The sequence below is a fragment of the Hemitrygon akajei genome, chromosome 20 (assembly GCF_048418815.1).
Source record: "Hemitrygon akajei chromosome 20, sHemAka1.3, whole genome shotgun sequence".
Taxonomy (NCBI): Eukaryota; Metazoa; Chordata; class Chondrichthyes; order Myliobatiformes; family Dasyatidae; genus Hemitrygon; species Hemitrygon akajei.
In genome coordinates, this window is record NC_133143.1 from 18,668,133 (window position 1) to 18,684,374 (window position 16,242).

The window sequence follows — 16,242 nt, forward strand, 5'->3', positions numbered from 1 at the left end:
CGCTCAGTCCTCCAGGAGTGGCGGTATCTCCCTGTGGCCACACACTTCAATTCCACAGACCACTCCCACTCCGACATGTCTGTCCATGGCCTCCTCTACCGTCAAGATGAGGCCACACGCAGGTCAATGGAGCAATACCTTATCTAGCCTAGGTAGCCTCCTACCTGCCGGCATGAACATTCAACTCATAGACCTCCGTTGATACCCCGGCACCCCCCCCCCCCCCTTACCCCCATCCCTATCTATTATTTTAGTCTGGTTCTCTTTCTCTTTTTTCCCTCTCACTATAATCTCCCCCCAGCCCTAACTTTCTTTCTCTTTTATTTCCCATAATTCTCCACCTTCCCCCTAGCCCATTTCCCTCCAGCCTATCACTTCTCAGCTCTCTACTTCATCCCTCCCCCCACTTCTTATACCCCCTCGACCATCCCATGTTATTTCACTCCTGATGAAGGGTTTCGGCCCGAAACGTCGTTACTACCTCCTCCTGTAGATGCTGTCTAGCCTGCTGAGTTCTGCCAGCATTTTGTGTTTTTATTTATTTCCAGCATCTGCAGATTCACTCGTGTTGCCTTTTCAAATGACATCCTACAATACTGAGGATTGTTCAAGATGGTTCTTAAGATCTAAAGAACTGCTTTGGAGCTGGACTAAGTCACCAGCAATCTGATATATAGAAAATGCTGCATTTATAACTCCACCTAAATTATTGTCCATCCTTCCAGCACAAGGACTCCCAGCTCAGTTTGCAAAAGGCACGAGATTAATGGGGCAAATTCTGATGACACAAACAGCAGATAACAAAATGAAAAATAGCCTGTACTCTTGCATGAAGAGAGATCACAGAAATGATCAGACGATGCCAAAATGCCCTTTGGCCACAAATTGCTTTATAACTGCTCCTACATGTGCAAATATGTTGGCCAATTAGCCCAAGCCAAAAATCAGAAATTGATAAAAAGATAATTTGCAAAGCAATTCACTGCACAGGCCTTGGTGGATGGATTAATGTGCTTAAAGAAACCAAATGATTGCCCAGATTTTCCTTAAACAGTATCATGGAATCTTTTCCAACAGGAAATCTGTCCAATATCATAGAATTTGTCCAACAGGGAGAGGAAGATTAAGCTTAAATGTCTCAACTGAAAGACTCAACTCACAATGAGATGAATCTTCCTCAGCAAAAATTAACAAAGATATAGGAATAACTATGCACCAGAATCCTTCCACCACAATGTGTTAAAGGAAACAGAAATAACACAAAGTGTTGGAATGTTCAGCAAACCAAGCAGCATCTGTTGAGAGAGAAGCAGAGGTAATGTTTAGAGAATGAGACTCCACCAGAAGTGCTGGTCAAAATCATTCTGATGAAGGAATATTGAATTGAAAAGTTCAGGTTTGCTCCCTGACTGCGATGCTGCACCAATGCTGCTGGTAATTGGCTGAGCATTTCAGAATTCCAACATCTACATTGTTCAAATCTAAAGCAAGCAGCTGATTTAGCCTTATTGATGAAATCACTGTGGACAGCAATTCCTAAACAAATGAATCCTGACGAATGGTCTTGGCCTGAAACACCAACTGTTTATTCCCCTCCATAGATGCTGCCTGACCTGCCGAGTTCCTCCAGCAGTGTGTATGTGGTGATCAATATGGAGAGCAAAGCAGGATTGAGAGTTAAAAAGATATGAACATTCTTATTTATCCGGGGAGATGGAGGAAGCAACCCTGATGGAGATCAGGGTTCAAGAGATAACATAGGAAAGAGATACAATGCAAATTCAGTGGGTTAAATATATACTTCAGATTCTAATCTTTGCTCCAACCACACTAAATTCTACTAATCACAATTTCTCAGAACAAACACTATCTCTGCTGTTAAACAAACAGCAAATTCTCAGACACTACTTCTGAATTGCAATCTTAACTGCATAGGAGGAAAAGCATTTATCACCTCTATACCCAAGCACCTTATTTTAAATTGTTACTTTAATTGCTCAATTCCGCTGCCAGCCAAGGCAACTTGGCTCCTCGGTCATCGTCAGGAGGGACACACTAATGCAGTGAGTAGCACCAATGCCTCACAGCTCCTGCAACCCTGATTCAAGCTGGTGCTGTCTGCGTGGAGTACGCATATTGCTCCTGCAACCACGTTTTCCACAGCACAATCCCACATCGCGGAGACGTGCAGTTGACAGGCTAACGGGCTGCTGTAATTGCTGCCTACTGCGTGTGGAGTTGAGGGGGTGGAGAGTGGGGAGATGGGGGGGGAACAAAACAGAGGTTGCTGTAACATCAGTGGGTACTTGATGCACTGTGCAGGACACAGCGGACCAAGGTGCACGTTTCTGTACTGTATCACCATCTTGATGTATCAATCAATGTCCAGGTATTAGCAACTGAGGAATATTTTAAAATATCTAATATGCCCTCTCTGATTAGTTCAGGAAAAAAATGGGATTCCATCTTTTGGCTGTTTTACTGATTTCATCCTCCACTTCTATTGGCTGCAATTCAACTGGAGCCAACCAGACATTACACATTCCTTTTGTCCAGAGAGAGACTAAAAGCCATTTTGATCTCCTCCCTTCCCCTTGCCATTAAAGTACAGTGTAACAATAACCTGGATCTGAGCTCGACCTTCCTGCCTGTATTAGGTAAAATGGTTGCAGTTGCTTGCCACAAATAGATCTTCTCTTACCATTATATTACTTTCAAGCATGTCAAGCCCTGATGTGCCATTAGCCTGTAGCAGGGTGTGCACCACTTCATCAAGTTTGGTCTTCTCCTCAGCAGGAATACAATACCTGAGGAAAGGAAGATAGCTGAAAATACCCTGGTCCAAAACTTGCAGACACCAGGACACAAATGCACAAGTGCTCTATGGTCTTACCTGGCTGCAGTTTGTGATGGTGCACAGATCACAGTTTCTCTCCCCCCCCCCCCCCCCCACCGCCCCCACACACAGCTCCACTGATTCTATTAAAACCTGTGGAAAGTTTACAGAAACACTAAGCAACAACAAATAGCCCAGAATCTCCCAAAGCGTCTCGACTTGAAGAATCATGACAATTTTGTCCTCATTTTATCACCAACCCCGTCACCCCAACACACACAGTTTTTTTGTTCAAAGTGAAAGAATGTTTCTGATTCTTTCAGCCTATTCTATTAAGTGGCTATTTTATAAGAGCACAGAAACATGCAAAGAGAAAATTCTTCAAAAGACTTCACCTTCCACAGGAAAATACTCACCATTCTTTCCCTAATTTAAAAATTATCTTAATCTTAAAAAAAAGCACCTCTTTGGGAAAACTCTAGACCACATTTACAAAGCTCTACACCACCTTCAAGACGAGGTACAAGAAAATTTTTCTTTGCTTAATTTCAACCTGAAGTCAGTCTTCCGTATTCATGCATCAGGGAGTGCAGCTGAAGAATTTCCATTTTTGCTAAAAATTGATTACAGTCACACAGACCACGAGCTTCCCACATTCAAGCCCTGAACTGTGCAATGTTACTTAAAGGAAGTGATGATGTGTCACACTCCAGAATAAAAAAAGTTGTTGGTTGGTGCAAGGTGGGGGTTGGGGTTGTGAGGAGGAAGGAAATGATAAAACAAAGTCAAGTATAACCATATTTTGGCAAGAGCAGCTTCCAATTCAGCTGCAGTTTTCTTCTGCCCCTCACTTCTGTCTTCAAAGAAACTTGCAAACATTAAACAATCTGTTGGAAGAACTGACACGTTGAGTAGCATCTGTGGTGGGGAAAGGAACTGTTGACATTTTGGGTTGAAACCCCATTTCAAAAATGATGTACGTCAATATACTGATGCAAGATTCTGACCCAAAATTCAATTCCTTTCCTCCCATAGATGCTGTTTGACCTACTGATCTTTTCCAGCTAACAGTTGCTGCAGATTCCACAATCTGCAGTCCCTAAGAACCTTGCTAAAGGTCCATGGAGAAATGTTTGATTGCATGCTAGATATAAATTTATGTTCAAATTTTAAGAAGTGACTTATTGCCAAGTACTAAGAAAGTTCTTATTGCATTTTCTTTTTATTTAAAAATAAATTAATTGCGGTTCAAACAAAAATGCTCACTAGCTTTTCAGTACGTGGTGTAAAATATGACTTTTACTAATGAACACATGAAATCTGCCCTTAATTTTACATAAATATTGAATATAGTCAGCTAGTAAAAGAATAACTGTTCTAAATTTATCAACCAATACACTGAAAAGAGTCATTGCTGCTAAATTAATAGTTTATTACAAATTAATTATGAACTGCAAGGTCGAGCTGACCATGAGAAATGACAAATATTGCCACATCATTCGGGATGACATGATGTTTGTCCCTGGAACAGTAAGTGTTCCCTCCACACAGCATATTTTCTACTTTGTTTAGAAGGAATAAGTATTTAAATATTTATACGTGCATTTATAATTAAAGAAATACTATTTCAAACTAACATTCCTACAGAATGAGATCAGAACTAACGACAGCTCACAGTCATCCAGAAAAGTTGGACAATGTCAAGCATACTTTTAAACTTTATGGGTCTGCATCTTAGAGTATTGCTCACACCCTATGGGTGTTGGCAATACTCCCTGCACCACACTGTAAAGAAAATAAGCACATAGTTGGTGTGTCATCCACAAACAACAAATTGAGAGAAAACCAGGTGAAAATTTCTCTATCCCATTATCAGAAATGCCTTGGTTGACTAATTACAAAAGCATTGGAAGCGTTCAAGTCATATTTCACAAAAGCAGCAAATAATCTTCCAGTTATTAATCAACAGGTGGAGTTCACTAAAGCACTATACCCCATCGATTGTTGGGAATTACAGAGCAAACGAAGGCCAAGACCAGTGCTTGCTGAACTCAGTTTAGAAGGTCTACAATTGTATTTAACGGTGAGCTCATACCACTTGGAGATGATCACAGTGTTCAGCTTCTCTGAGAGTGGTTTGTGCCAAACATGTGATCAATAATACTTCTATTAAAAAGCTGACTGTTCAGATTCAGCTTTCAAGTTGCCGAAACTATTCATGATTTTAATAGCAACTATGGGGGAATCTCAACTTAAATAATTTGCTTAAAAATACAATTCATTTTGTTTTTGGCAAGGATTTATAAATATGCCTGGGTTTGCAGTTTTGCATCTTGCTAGACTCAAATCCACAAACCTCCACAGCATTGAGCTTTATTGGACCCTTTGATTATGGTGTCAGGTCTGACCAGGAAGCCTCTGTCCACCCACATGCATCCCAAGATGCAATGAACTAAGACAAAATGGTGACAACTCCAATGAGACACGATTGCCAAAAAAAACAACTAAAAAAAGTGCAGATACTGAAACTGGGAAGGGATTTTTGGGGAGGTAATTTAAACCAATGCAAATTTCATTAGTGTTAGCCATTCTGAATACACTGCCTGTCTGACACAGATATGCTTAGTTCTGTCCATCTGACTAACAGGTCATTTGGTTAAAGCAATTTTAAAGGTCATTTAAGGATATGGACAAAAGGTTTAACTCACTTCTGTGTCAGTGAAGCAGGTCTTCAGTTCAATCTGGTGGAAGAATTAAAAAAAACTATTATCTTAACAATAAAGTACTCGTGACACTAGATGACTGATGAGGACCTGTCACAGAAGCTCCAATTATAGCGAGGATTCAGTCAGAATCCAAATTTTACAACTGAGATTTTTCTTTCAAAAATCCAGTACAAACAGAAAAGATGAATTTATCTCAGAGGGAATCAAGTTCTTAACAAAACAAAAAGACATGCACCATTTGGGACGATGACTTTATTTCCGGAATCAGTTCTATGAATGAAAATGCAAATCATGACTCCGTAAATGGCCCCCAAAAAAAGTTCTATCCTGAACTGGTACCCAGCATTGTGGCACTGAGCAACTCAACCAGGATTAACCTACGTGTGTGTGTTGGGTGACAGAAAAAGGATAGGACACCAATTCACTTTTTTTTTTAAATCCAGAGCCAGAATTTGATCCAAAGTCTTTTTTTTTACTTTAGGTAGCATTAGCAAATCCTCCTCCCTCCCTGGACAAGTACTTACCAAATGCAATCAGCACCAGTGTGTAAGTAGTCAATATATGGAAGGTGGTTTTGGTCTCGTGACCAGCATGAGGTAGTGAAAACCATGCCAATGTTTAGCCAAGGAATTGTCACTCCTAGACAGAGTAAGAGAAAAGAAAGCAAAATAAAATGTTAAACATTGTGATTTAAGATTTTCATCCAAAATTCCTGGACGTGAACCAGTAGCTGGTTGATCCAATATATTTTAGCCTGACAAGTTCTGTAAAAGGGCTGAGACATCAAAAATGCAAGGAAGATTCTTTGGGTCACAGAAGCATCACAGGGCATCCTCCTAAACATGGTAACCATCTCCTGGAATAAGATGGTGAAAGGTAGCTGTGCCCCACTGAGGAAGCAATTCCTAGGAAATTCCCACCCGGCTTCCAAAGGTAATCCAGACTTAGGAAACAACAGCTGCCATGGTCCAACACAATCCAAACTGATAAGCAGTACTCTCTTTTTTATATATGGGAATAGAAATAGTACAGTACAATTTCCTTTTCAAGGACTGTGATGACTCCCTTACTTCAACAAATGCAATGGAAGCTTACATTATGAGTTCCTACACAAAGCAATACGTGTTGACATCCAATCTAAACATCTGCTGAGGATTTTTACAGGAATATTCTCTACCCTCATCATCTGCACACTTTTATGAATATTAGGTCTCCAGCCATTATTTAATTACAAAGCAGCAAGCCGCCTTTCCCAATCAAATATCCTGCAGCAAATTCCTTACCTGACAAAGCACCAAAATGTCGCAGGATGGACCCTGAATTATTTGGAAGGACTGTAAGGTTCCATCCATGCCTAACGACAGAAAGGAAAACCTGGTGAATAAAAACCCTTACCAACCATCCCCACAAAAGATTGCGTGGCATGTTAACGACAGACAGATGGGGCTGGATGTGGCCATCCTGTCTTTTCAGCCATTCATACAGAAAGTGTTACCTTGAAAAGGGTTCGGATTTGGCGACTGGGAATCCGCTCCCGTGTGCTTTTGTGTCCACTTTCCCAGAGTGCACTGCGACATGGGAGTCTTTCTGCTCTACTGCCCTCCAATATTCTTGCTGTGGTGAGGAGGGAAAGAAAGGGCAGGTTAATGCAGGGCCATTTTCGTGTTTCAGAACCATGCCCTGCAGCTGCAATGTTACGCTCTGCCACGTAGTCAGTCTGTTAACAAATTCTTGTGGCGTACCCCCTCACAGAAAGGGCAAACTTTCCCTACCACACAGGGAGCCATCTGATTAAAAAGGACCAACTTAAGGCAGCTCATCTATTATGCTTGGTGAACCAGCTGCAGAACTCAATTCCTACAAAATCTCATGATCTACATCTCAGCTTGCTGTTGAGCCCAGGAACAATTCTGGCTCAACGGGCACTGTAAACAAGAACAGCAGAGGTCACATCTCAAAAGAACATACTAAAGCCCTGGATCATGATAGAGGAGCAAAGTTCTGTGGAGTGTGACTACTTAGGAACATCACAGGATCAGTCATTCAGCCTATTCTTTTAGCACTGACCATCTATATGATCCTGCCAATCCTCTCATATCCTCACTGCCTCGCTCACTCCCTTAACTTTAATCTCCTGCCACACACACTGGGCAAGCAACACACATCTCTGGTATGAGGGGAAACTCATTCAGACTCGACCCAGGAAGCACCAGAATTAAGGACTGAACTCTGGTTGTTGGGCTGTGAGGCAGCAGTGCTAACCACTGCAACCTGAAATGATTTAAAGAGCTGACATTTAAGGATATAGGTAAAAGTCTGAACTCACTTCTATGTCAGTGAGGCAAGTGCTCACACACTGCTGCTTGACCCGTCTGCTGGACAGCACCCAGTCGCTGCAAGTTCTGCGGTGGACTTTGCAAGGTTGACAAAGGTGTAAACAACTTTCCCACCGGGTTTAGGTCTTAACAAACTGAATCATGGTTAGCTGTACAGAATGCCACAAACAACCACACTGTCTGCGTCAGCATACTGCAGTCTCGGAAATACCAAATGCACCAACGGCCAGGAGCCAGCACACCTAAACATTCGCCCTACTCTGAAATCCAAGACCATCCTATAATTTGCTAAAGAGCTGGATGTATTTCATATCTGGCCCATCAGCTCTATCAAACCACAAGTCACCTATCTTTGTCATAAAGCCAAGATTTTAATTTCCTTTACTTCATTATTTCTATGGTTACAACTGATTAACAGCAGGCTGCATTTGAAATTTAATTGCATGATTAATTAACCTACTTTAAAATATCCCCCATTATCATGCGGTTATGAATTTTGCTCGTTTATGTACCTGCTCTAGTTTGCTCTCAGTGTCTCAAGGACAACCAACATAAGCTGCCAGGAGTAGAAAATAGAGCATTGGCTGTGCCTAGGCCTGGGCTGCAACAGGGTTACATACCTGCTAGACAGCCCACAGCACACAGAGGCAAGTGATCTCTTGTCCTCTGCATGCTGCACTCCTGCCTCATCTATTTGCAAATATTATCAAGCAATTCAAACAACCTGAACCGGCGATACACCCCCCCCAATCTGGATCAGCCGCTGTTTGGGAGGTCTGCCTCTGCACCACGGTGCCTGAACCTCGACCGGCTGCGCCAAGTCCACATGGGCTGGTTTGAGTCGGTTCACCGTGAAAACCTCCGCTTTCCACCCAATGTCCAGAACGTACATGAACCCCTTTGTTGTTGATCACCTTGAACGGCCCCTCGTATGGCCGCTGTAGCGGTGCCCGGTGTCCGCCCCTTTGTACAAACACAAACTTACAGTTCTGCAGGTCTTTAGGTACATGGGTCGGGGTCCGTCCATGCTGTGAAGTTGGTACGGGGGCCAGTTTGCCAAGCCTTTCACGTAGCCTGTCCAGGACTGCTGCGGGTTCTTCCTCTTGCTTGGGGCTGGTATGAACTCTCCCGGGACGGCCAGGGGTGCGTCGTACACAACTCGGCCGACAAGGCGTGCAGATCCTCTTTGGATGCTGTGTGAATTCCAAGCAGGACCCAGGGAAGCACTTCCACCCAGTTAGGTCCTCTCAGGTGGGCCATGAGAGCCAACTTCAAGTGATGGAGGAAGCGTTCCACCAGTCCGTTCGACTGTGGGTGGTAGGCAGTTGCGTGGTGTAGCTGCGTTCCCAGCAGGCTGGCCACAGCCGACCACAGGCTGGAGGTGAACTGGGCGCCTCTGTCGGAGGTAATGTGGGCCGGTACCCTGCAGCGTGCTACCCAGGTTGCGATCAGTGCTCGGGCACAGGAATCGGTAGATCTGTCGGTGAGCGGGACGGCCTCTGGCCACCTCGTGAACCGGTCTACCATAGTTAGGAGGTACCGCGCTCCTCGGGACACTGGTAGGGGGCCCACAATATCCACATGAATGTGGTCGAACCTCCGGTGGGTGGGTTCGAACTACTGCGGTGGGGCTTTAGTGTGCCGCTGCACCTTGGCTGTTTGGCACTGCGCGCACGTTCTGGCCCATTCACTGACCTGCTTGCGAAGTCCGTGCCACGCGAACTTGCTAGAGACCAGCTGGACTGTTGTCCTGATAGATGGGTGCACCAAACCGTGTATGGAGTCGAAAACTCGCTGCCTCCGGGCTGCCGGGACGATGGGGCAAGGTTGGCCGGTAGCCACGTCGCACAGGAGGGTCGTCTCACCTGGGCCTACAAGAAAGTCCTGCAGCTGCAAACCCGAGACTGCAGTGCCAGATTCGATGGAAAGTCCGCCAGGATTCTGGTGAATTCGTTGTCCGACAGCGTGATGGAGTCCAGGTGTGGGGCTGGCAACTTGGCTTCACGCAGGGAGAACGTCTGGAAAGTCTCGGCATGTACCAGTCTTTTCCCTTGCAAGTTGACCAGCAGGCTGTGAGTTCACAAGAAGTCCGCCCCCAGGAGTGGTTGGACCACGGCGGCCAGTGTGAAGTCCCATGTGAACCGGCTGGCACCGAACTGCAGCTGCACTGTGCGGGTGCCGTAGGTCCGTATCATGCTACCGTTTGCGGCCCTCAGGGTGGGTTCTGGCTTCCTGTTGCGGGTGTCACACCCCGTCGGGGGCAAAACGCTGATTTCCGCTCCGGTGTCGACCAAGAAGCGGCGTCCCAACTGTCCCAGACATACAAGAGGCTGTCCTGGTGGCCAGCCGCCATAGTCATTAGCGGCAGCTGGCCCTGGCCCTTGAAGGGCGGGCGACAACGGCGGGCTTCTGTGCCCCACCGCTGGTGGTAGAAACACCACTGTTCACTGTCCTCCTCACTCCTGCCTCAGTGTAGTTGCCAGGCCTGGTCTGGTCTGCTGTTCGGCGCGTGGCCTGGTAATCTGACCGACGGACGCCACGCTCTCCCTCTTAGCTTTCCACAGCACGTCTGCCCGGGCTGCCACCTTCCGGGGGTCGCTGAAATCTGCGTCGGCCAACAGCAGATGTATGTCCTCGGGCAGTCGCTCTAGGAACGCTTGCTCGAACATGAGGCAGGGCTTGTGTCCGTCAGCCAGGGACAGCATCTCGTTCATCAATGCTGATGGCAGTTTGTCTCCCAAACCGTCCAGGTGAAGCAGGCGGGCACCCCGCTCACGCCGAGAGGCCAAAGGTCCCAAAGAGCAGCGTTTTGAATGCTTCATATTTACCTTCTTCCGGGGGCGACTGTATGAAATCCGCAACCTGGGCGGCCGTCTCCTGGTCAAGGGCGCTCACCATGTGATAGTAACACGTGGAATCAGAAGATATCTGTCGAATCTGGAACTGGGCTTCTGCTTGGTCGCAGCGTCCAGAAAGTCGGCAGTTTTAGCGAAACTGCGTGAACAGATGAAGAGTCGGTCATCTTTGGTCCAAATCCCGTTTGGACCGTCGGGGTCACCAATGTAGCGATGTGCTACACACATCACTGAAATAACGACACGCAGTTGGTAAGTCGTTTCGAGACTAGTTTATTCAAACTTCGCAACGCTGGCATTTAATCCCTAGTGCCCGCCCTCTCCGGGCAGAAATGACATCAGAGGTGCATTACTAAAGTCTCTCCCCCCCCACCCCCCCGCGCTGGCTATTTGTGAGCCGGTTCGCCTGCGCAGTAAGTGGGTCGCCACACTGTGGCAATTCATCATTTTGTGTTTTCACTCAATCCCTAAACAGCAACATTACATTTCCAATTGTTCAATTGATTTGGGGGAAAAAAGCTCTGGGGAATTTTGTTAGATGAAACACTTTCGAACCCCACGATGGAAGTCACAAACTTTAAAAGCCTTCAGGTGCTTTGGCAGCTTTTATTTCACTGATGTAAATTATTCTGTTCTTTCCTCTAATTATAGCCATGCTTCGTGTCATACCTCTAATGCTCAGTATATCCCTGTCTGCTGTCTCAGTCATTTTCTTTACTTACAAATTCACCTGCCTTGGTGTCCAAATAATCAGTCTACTTTTCATTCTCCTGCCCTTTTTATATTGAGCAAATTCTTCTAAAGGTGTTTTTAATATTTCACTCTGATTTCATATTCTTTATTCTATTTTTATTTTATTTTTTACCCACTCTGATTTTTTTTTAAAGAAAGTTCTTGCAATAATCATCTTTTTTTTTTAAAATAACACTCTGCTTGAATTCTAATGTTAGACTCTGGTGAAACACCTTCCCTTTGGAGTTTCTATTTCTCAGTTTTTTTGAGGTTTTTCAAATCCTTTGTGCCATTGCTCAATCCATTTGGCATTTGATTCTGATTTCACAATTCACCCTGAGGTCACATCTCATCTCTGTTCAACAATAATTGTTGTCCACGCAAGGGCGGCAACCTTGCTGTTTCTTTAGCATTCTGTTTGTTTCTTATGAGGCTGAGTTGCCAGCTCGATGCTCAACCCAGCACAGACGGAAAAAGTTGCAAGGAGCTAGCCGGACTTGAACCCTTGACCACTCGCCTGAAAATCCAGTGCAGATGCCAGTACACCACCTGCCGACTCCTGTTCAACAATGCTCACTGTCAAATTCAGAGTGAAATTCTAAATTACTATCAACTTTTCACAAAATGTCTCATTGATGGATACTAAGTGAGCTGGTTTCATTCCCTAAGATGCCTTGTGTCTTGTTTAACTGCATAGCACAAACCTCCCATAATTATGTTCCAAACTTATTATTTTTTGTTGATTAATATTCTGTTCAATTCAGGAACTATTAGAAAGATTATTATTCTCCAAAAATCAAAAGGAACTACAGATGCTGGGAAATTGAAATTTAGAAAACAGAAAATTCTGGAAAATGCTGCAGCATCTGTAGAGCAAAAACTACTAACCATCACAAGACAGAGTGTCCTCAGAATAAATGACAAGTGTTAACCGTTCCTCTTTTCACAAACCCACCTTCATCAGCCGAGTTTTCTGTTTTGTAACACGTTCCTTTCTTTAAACAATTTCTTACCTGTACCCATATTTTGTTCTCCGAGCCAGGGATTGTCTCCAGCATTTCATTACTCATTTTATCTTCTATCACTGAGGATACATCCCCCATCCCAACCAATCTTCAGTACTAGATTCACATCTTACAACGTGCCAAGTCCATGCAACCATCATACACCCACTTACACCTGTCCAAGCTTATTCTCCACACATTGCCATCAATACTTCCCAAGTAGAGAACATTTTGTGGCCAATTAACTCTCAAACCAGCACATTGTTGGGAATTGGGAGGAAGTTTATTACCAGTACATCTTGTCTTGACCTTTTACAATTATTCCCCTGCTTGGATCCTTTATGCTGAAAGACTTCATTAAACCTGAACTCTTCCTAATACAATCTGCTCAACCATGTCAATATTCTGCTCTTTCATCTTCATGTTCCCACAGCAGTTAATAAATTTACTCTTCTCCAAGCCCTCACCTCAGCTTTAAATTACTCTTGTTAGCTGCCCATGGATTTTCATTTACTCTTACCAGGTCCATTCTCTGCCCATTGTAATCACCCCTCTTCCCATTCAGCTGCTCTCACTTCAGGTGGCACTGTGTTTTTTTCCTTGTTTCACCTATGCCATAAATCACCACTTCCCAAAATCCTGCCCCGTTTCACCATAATCCTCTGACACACTAAATAAATCTGTTCCCCTTTATGTCATTTATGTTATTGCCACAAAATGTGCTTGAAAAGCTGAAGTCCCCCCACCATTTATCACTGGCTCTGTAATTCTTGAACCTCAATATAATTTCCTATTCTTCCACTAAATGGCAGCCAATGTCATAGACACACAAACACGAACTCCACAGAATATTTTCTGATAAACTACTTTCAAATGTTGTCAGCTTTCTGCATCTTCAGAGCTTCTCTGACACTTGGAATCAACTTAGTTTACATTATCCCACCCAGAATCCATCAAGAGAACCACAACCATGTTGTGGTTTGGAGAGCTACGTTGGCTGGAATCAGGGTTTTCTGCTTTGGCTCTTGGTAGGGTCACCCATGCCAAACAGGTCAAAGGGTAGAGGACAGACTAAGAATGGTCCACCAGTCATCTAGGTTCGGGGGTTCATCTCAGGGCTAACAACCCTGACTGGTAAAGCAAAACTGTTACGGAAATAGCAATGAAGAATCCTTCTACATCTGAGTGTGGCAATATCCCCGAGTCTCCACCTGGGACTTGCACAACTGACAGCAGTGACAACAGAGACACAACAAAGAACACTGCCACAGACAGAAGACCTTCATTGCTGCACTAAAAGCCAGTGGCCTAACAGACAGTAAGTCAAGTCAAATATCCCACCCAGAATAAGATGGCAACCAGAACTGAATGCAGCAGCATTCCTGATATGATTAGTGCAGATACTACATGCCTTCAACCTGGCTAGGTTTCTGAGTTCAGGACTGGTAGCATCCTGCCAGTTTCACTTACAGCGCTTTGGGTGAAGAGCCAAATCAAGAATACATTCACCTTCCAAACCACTAAGAATATCATGAACCAGTTTGGATGCAAACATTAGATTCATACTCCACCTGGCTTCAGTCTGGAGTGGCAAGTATTCTAATCTCTGGGTTCCTAATTCAAAATTGCTTGCCAATCAACTTGAGCCCTAAATAAGGTTTAATGGCAGAAGAACACATGAATTACTTGGCAGAGCTTTACAGAGGAACAATGTTCAGTCAAAAAAGGTCAAGCCAATTATGAATATTTGGGCTCCATTGATTAAAGCACACTGGGGAATAAATTACAAGGCAAAGCATAGATAACAATGCTAACATTTTTTAAATATTTCATAATTCTCAGCAATTACATATTCTAATAAGAAATAAACACTCTGGGGGAGGGGGGAGAGTAACCTATTCATGTTTTTGTATGGCATTTGATTAAAACATAGTACAAAGAGACTGGAAATGCTTTAGAAACAAGTAAAATTTTAATTTGGGGAAAGGTGGCATGGGATTGCAAATGACCAGGAAACAGATAATAATACTTTAACTGCTGTTACGTAGAAAGTAGTAAGTGCAGTCCTCTTGGAGGCAGAACAGACAAAATTATGAGGTTCAATAAAGAAAGTGGTCCAAGTATAGGTATTTCTTTATGAAAATGTGACTGACAAGCCTTTTAATTTCCAAATCTACCTTTTGGCTATTTCATCTCTAATGCAATGGAATTGGCTGGATTGAAATGCAAGGATTTGGATATTGCTGTTTGTATGCAGAACAAGGTGAGTGCACAAACAGTAAGAAACCTCTACTGGCTCGAAGCTTTGACAGCAGCTTCTCTTGGCATTCATCCAATTAAGTGTCTGGAATAATTAAAGGGATCAATTAGTTATTTTCCAATAATTTCTGAATGTCATCAACAGCTTTGAGAAACGTCAGGGCTGCTGGCCAATGGCTTCCAGAAGAGTATTGCAAGGAGTCATGTTTGTGAACCCACTTGAGTACACTGTTCACGATATGGGACTTCACTGCTCAACTTCAGATAAAACAGGCTCAACCTACAAGGTTGGGCCAATGACAAATGGGGTGCACTCATTGAAATCCATACTGTTAATTAAAGATAATCAGACTCAAAGCAACTATTGTATAGGTAGTACTGTAACATGAACATTGGGCTGACTAGATTTGCTTTTACTAGAGCTTGGAAAAATAAGAGAGGATCTCATTGAAACATAATTCTGACAGGGCTAAGCTGATTGGATGCAGGGAGTACATTTCCCCTTGCTGAGTGATCTAGGGAAAGGGGTCATAGACTCAAGTTAGTCTACAAGACCATAAGATATAGGTAAAAATTTAGGCCATCTGGCCCATCGATCCTGCTCTGTCATTTTATCAATGCCAAATTATTATTGCTCTCAATCCCATTCTCCTGCCTTCTCCCTGCAATCTTTGAGGCCCTTAGTAGTCAAGAACTTATCAGCCTCCACTTCAAGTATCTTTAGCCTCCACAGATATCTGTGGCAGTTTATTTTATCACCCTCTGGCTTAAGAAATTCCTCGCCTCTGCTCTAAAGGGACATAATTCTGAGGCAGCGCTCTCTGGTTCCCCACCCTCTCCATATTCACTCTATCTTGAGGACCTCCGATGGTTGGGATTGACCATTGATGTTGCGTCCCAGCTGTCTATTGTCTATTTGATACATAAACCAGGGCAGGGTCCCCATCTCCACACAGCTAATGAAACCAAAGGAATGTCAGAGACTGATATGGTTTGGTACCAGCAGCGTCGCAGAAGCCGCCAGGCAGCATTGAACTCTTAAAGTACGACTACCTTAAGGAGTCTACCTCTGGATTTTTCCCTCAGGGTTTACTCCCGAAGCCTTCCCATGACAGGGTATAACCGTAAGGCAGTGGAGTTTTGAAATCAGAGATTTCCTTCTCCTAGGTGAGCTGCCAAACATGGCTGACAAGCCCATTTGTGCAAAGCAACTGTTTTACCATTGGGAGCGTACAATAGGTAGTGGGAGCTTATCCCCAATGCCACCCCCAGCTATAACAACCTTAAGAAACCCTCTCTATCTAGGCCTTTCAATGCTCGATAGGTTTCAAAGAGATTTCTCCTCATTCTTCTAAATTCCACTGGGTACAGGCACAAACCTCCTCTGAACCTTCTCCAATGCCAGCACAACCTTCCTTAGATAAGGGCCCAAAACTTCTCACAATACTCCAAGCGTTCTGACGAATGCCTTACAAGGTAACAAGACAAGTGATT

General features: G+C 43.9%; 1 protein-coding gene across 5 annotated transcripts in view; it reads right to left on the bottom strand.

Annotated features, from left to right (window-relative positions):
- jarid2b (jumonji and AT-rich interaction domain containing 2b) overlaps positions 1–16,242 on the bottom strand; it is a 352,517-nt gene that overhangs the window by 20,423 nt on the left and 315,852 nt on the right. For all 5 annotated transcript variants that reach the window (XM_073023952.1, XM_073023955.1, XM_073023954.1 and 2 more), the window contains 4 exons: positions 7,058–7,176; positions 6,846–6,916; positions 6,087–6,201; positions 2,702–2,807 (listed from right to left, as the gene is read on the bottom strand). In XM_073023952.1, coding sequence (XP_072880053.1) covers positions 2,702–2,807; positions 6,087–6,201; positions 6,846–6,916; positions 7,058–7,176 — 411 coding nt within the window. The remainder of the gene's footprint in view (positions 1–2,701; positions 2,808–6,086; positions 6,202–6,845; positions 6,917–7,057; positions 7,177–16,242) is intronic.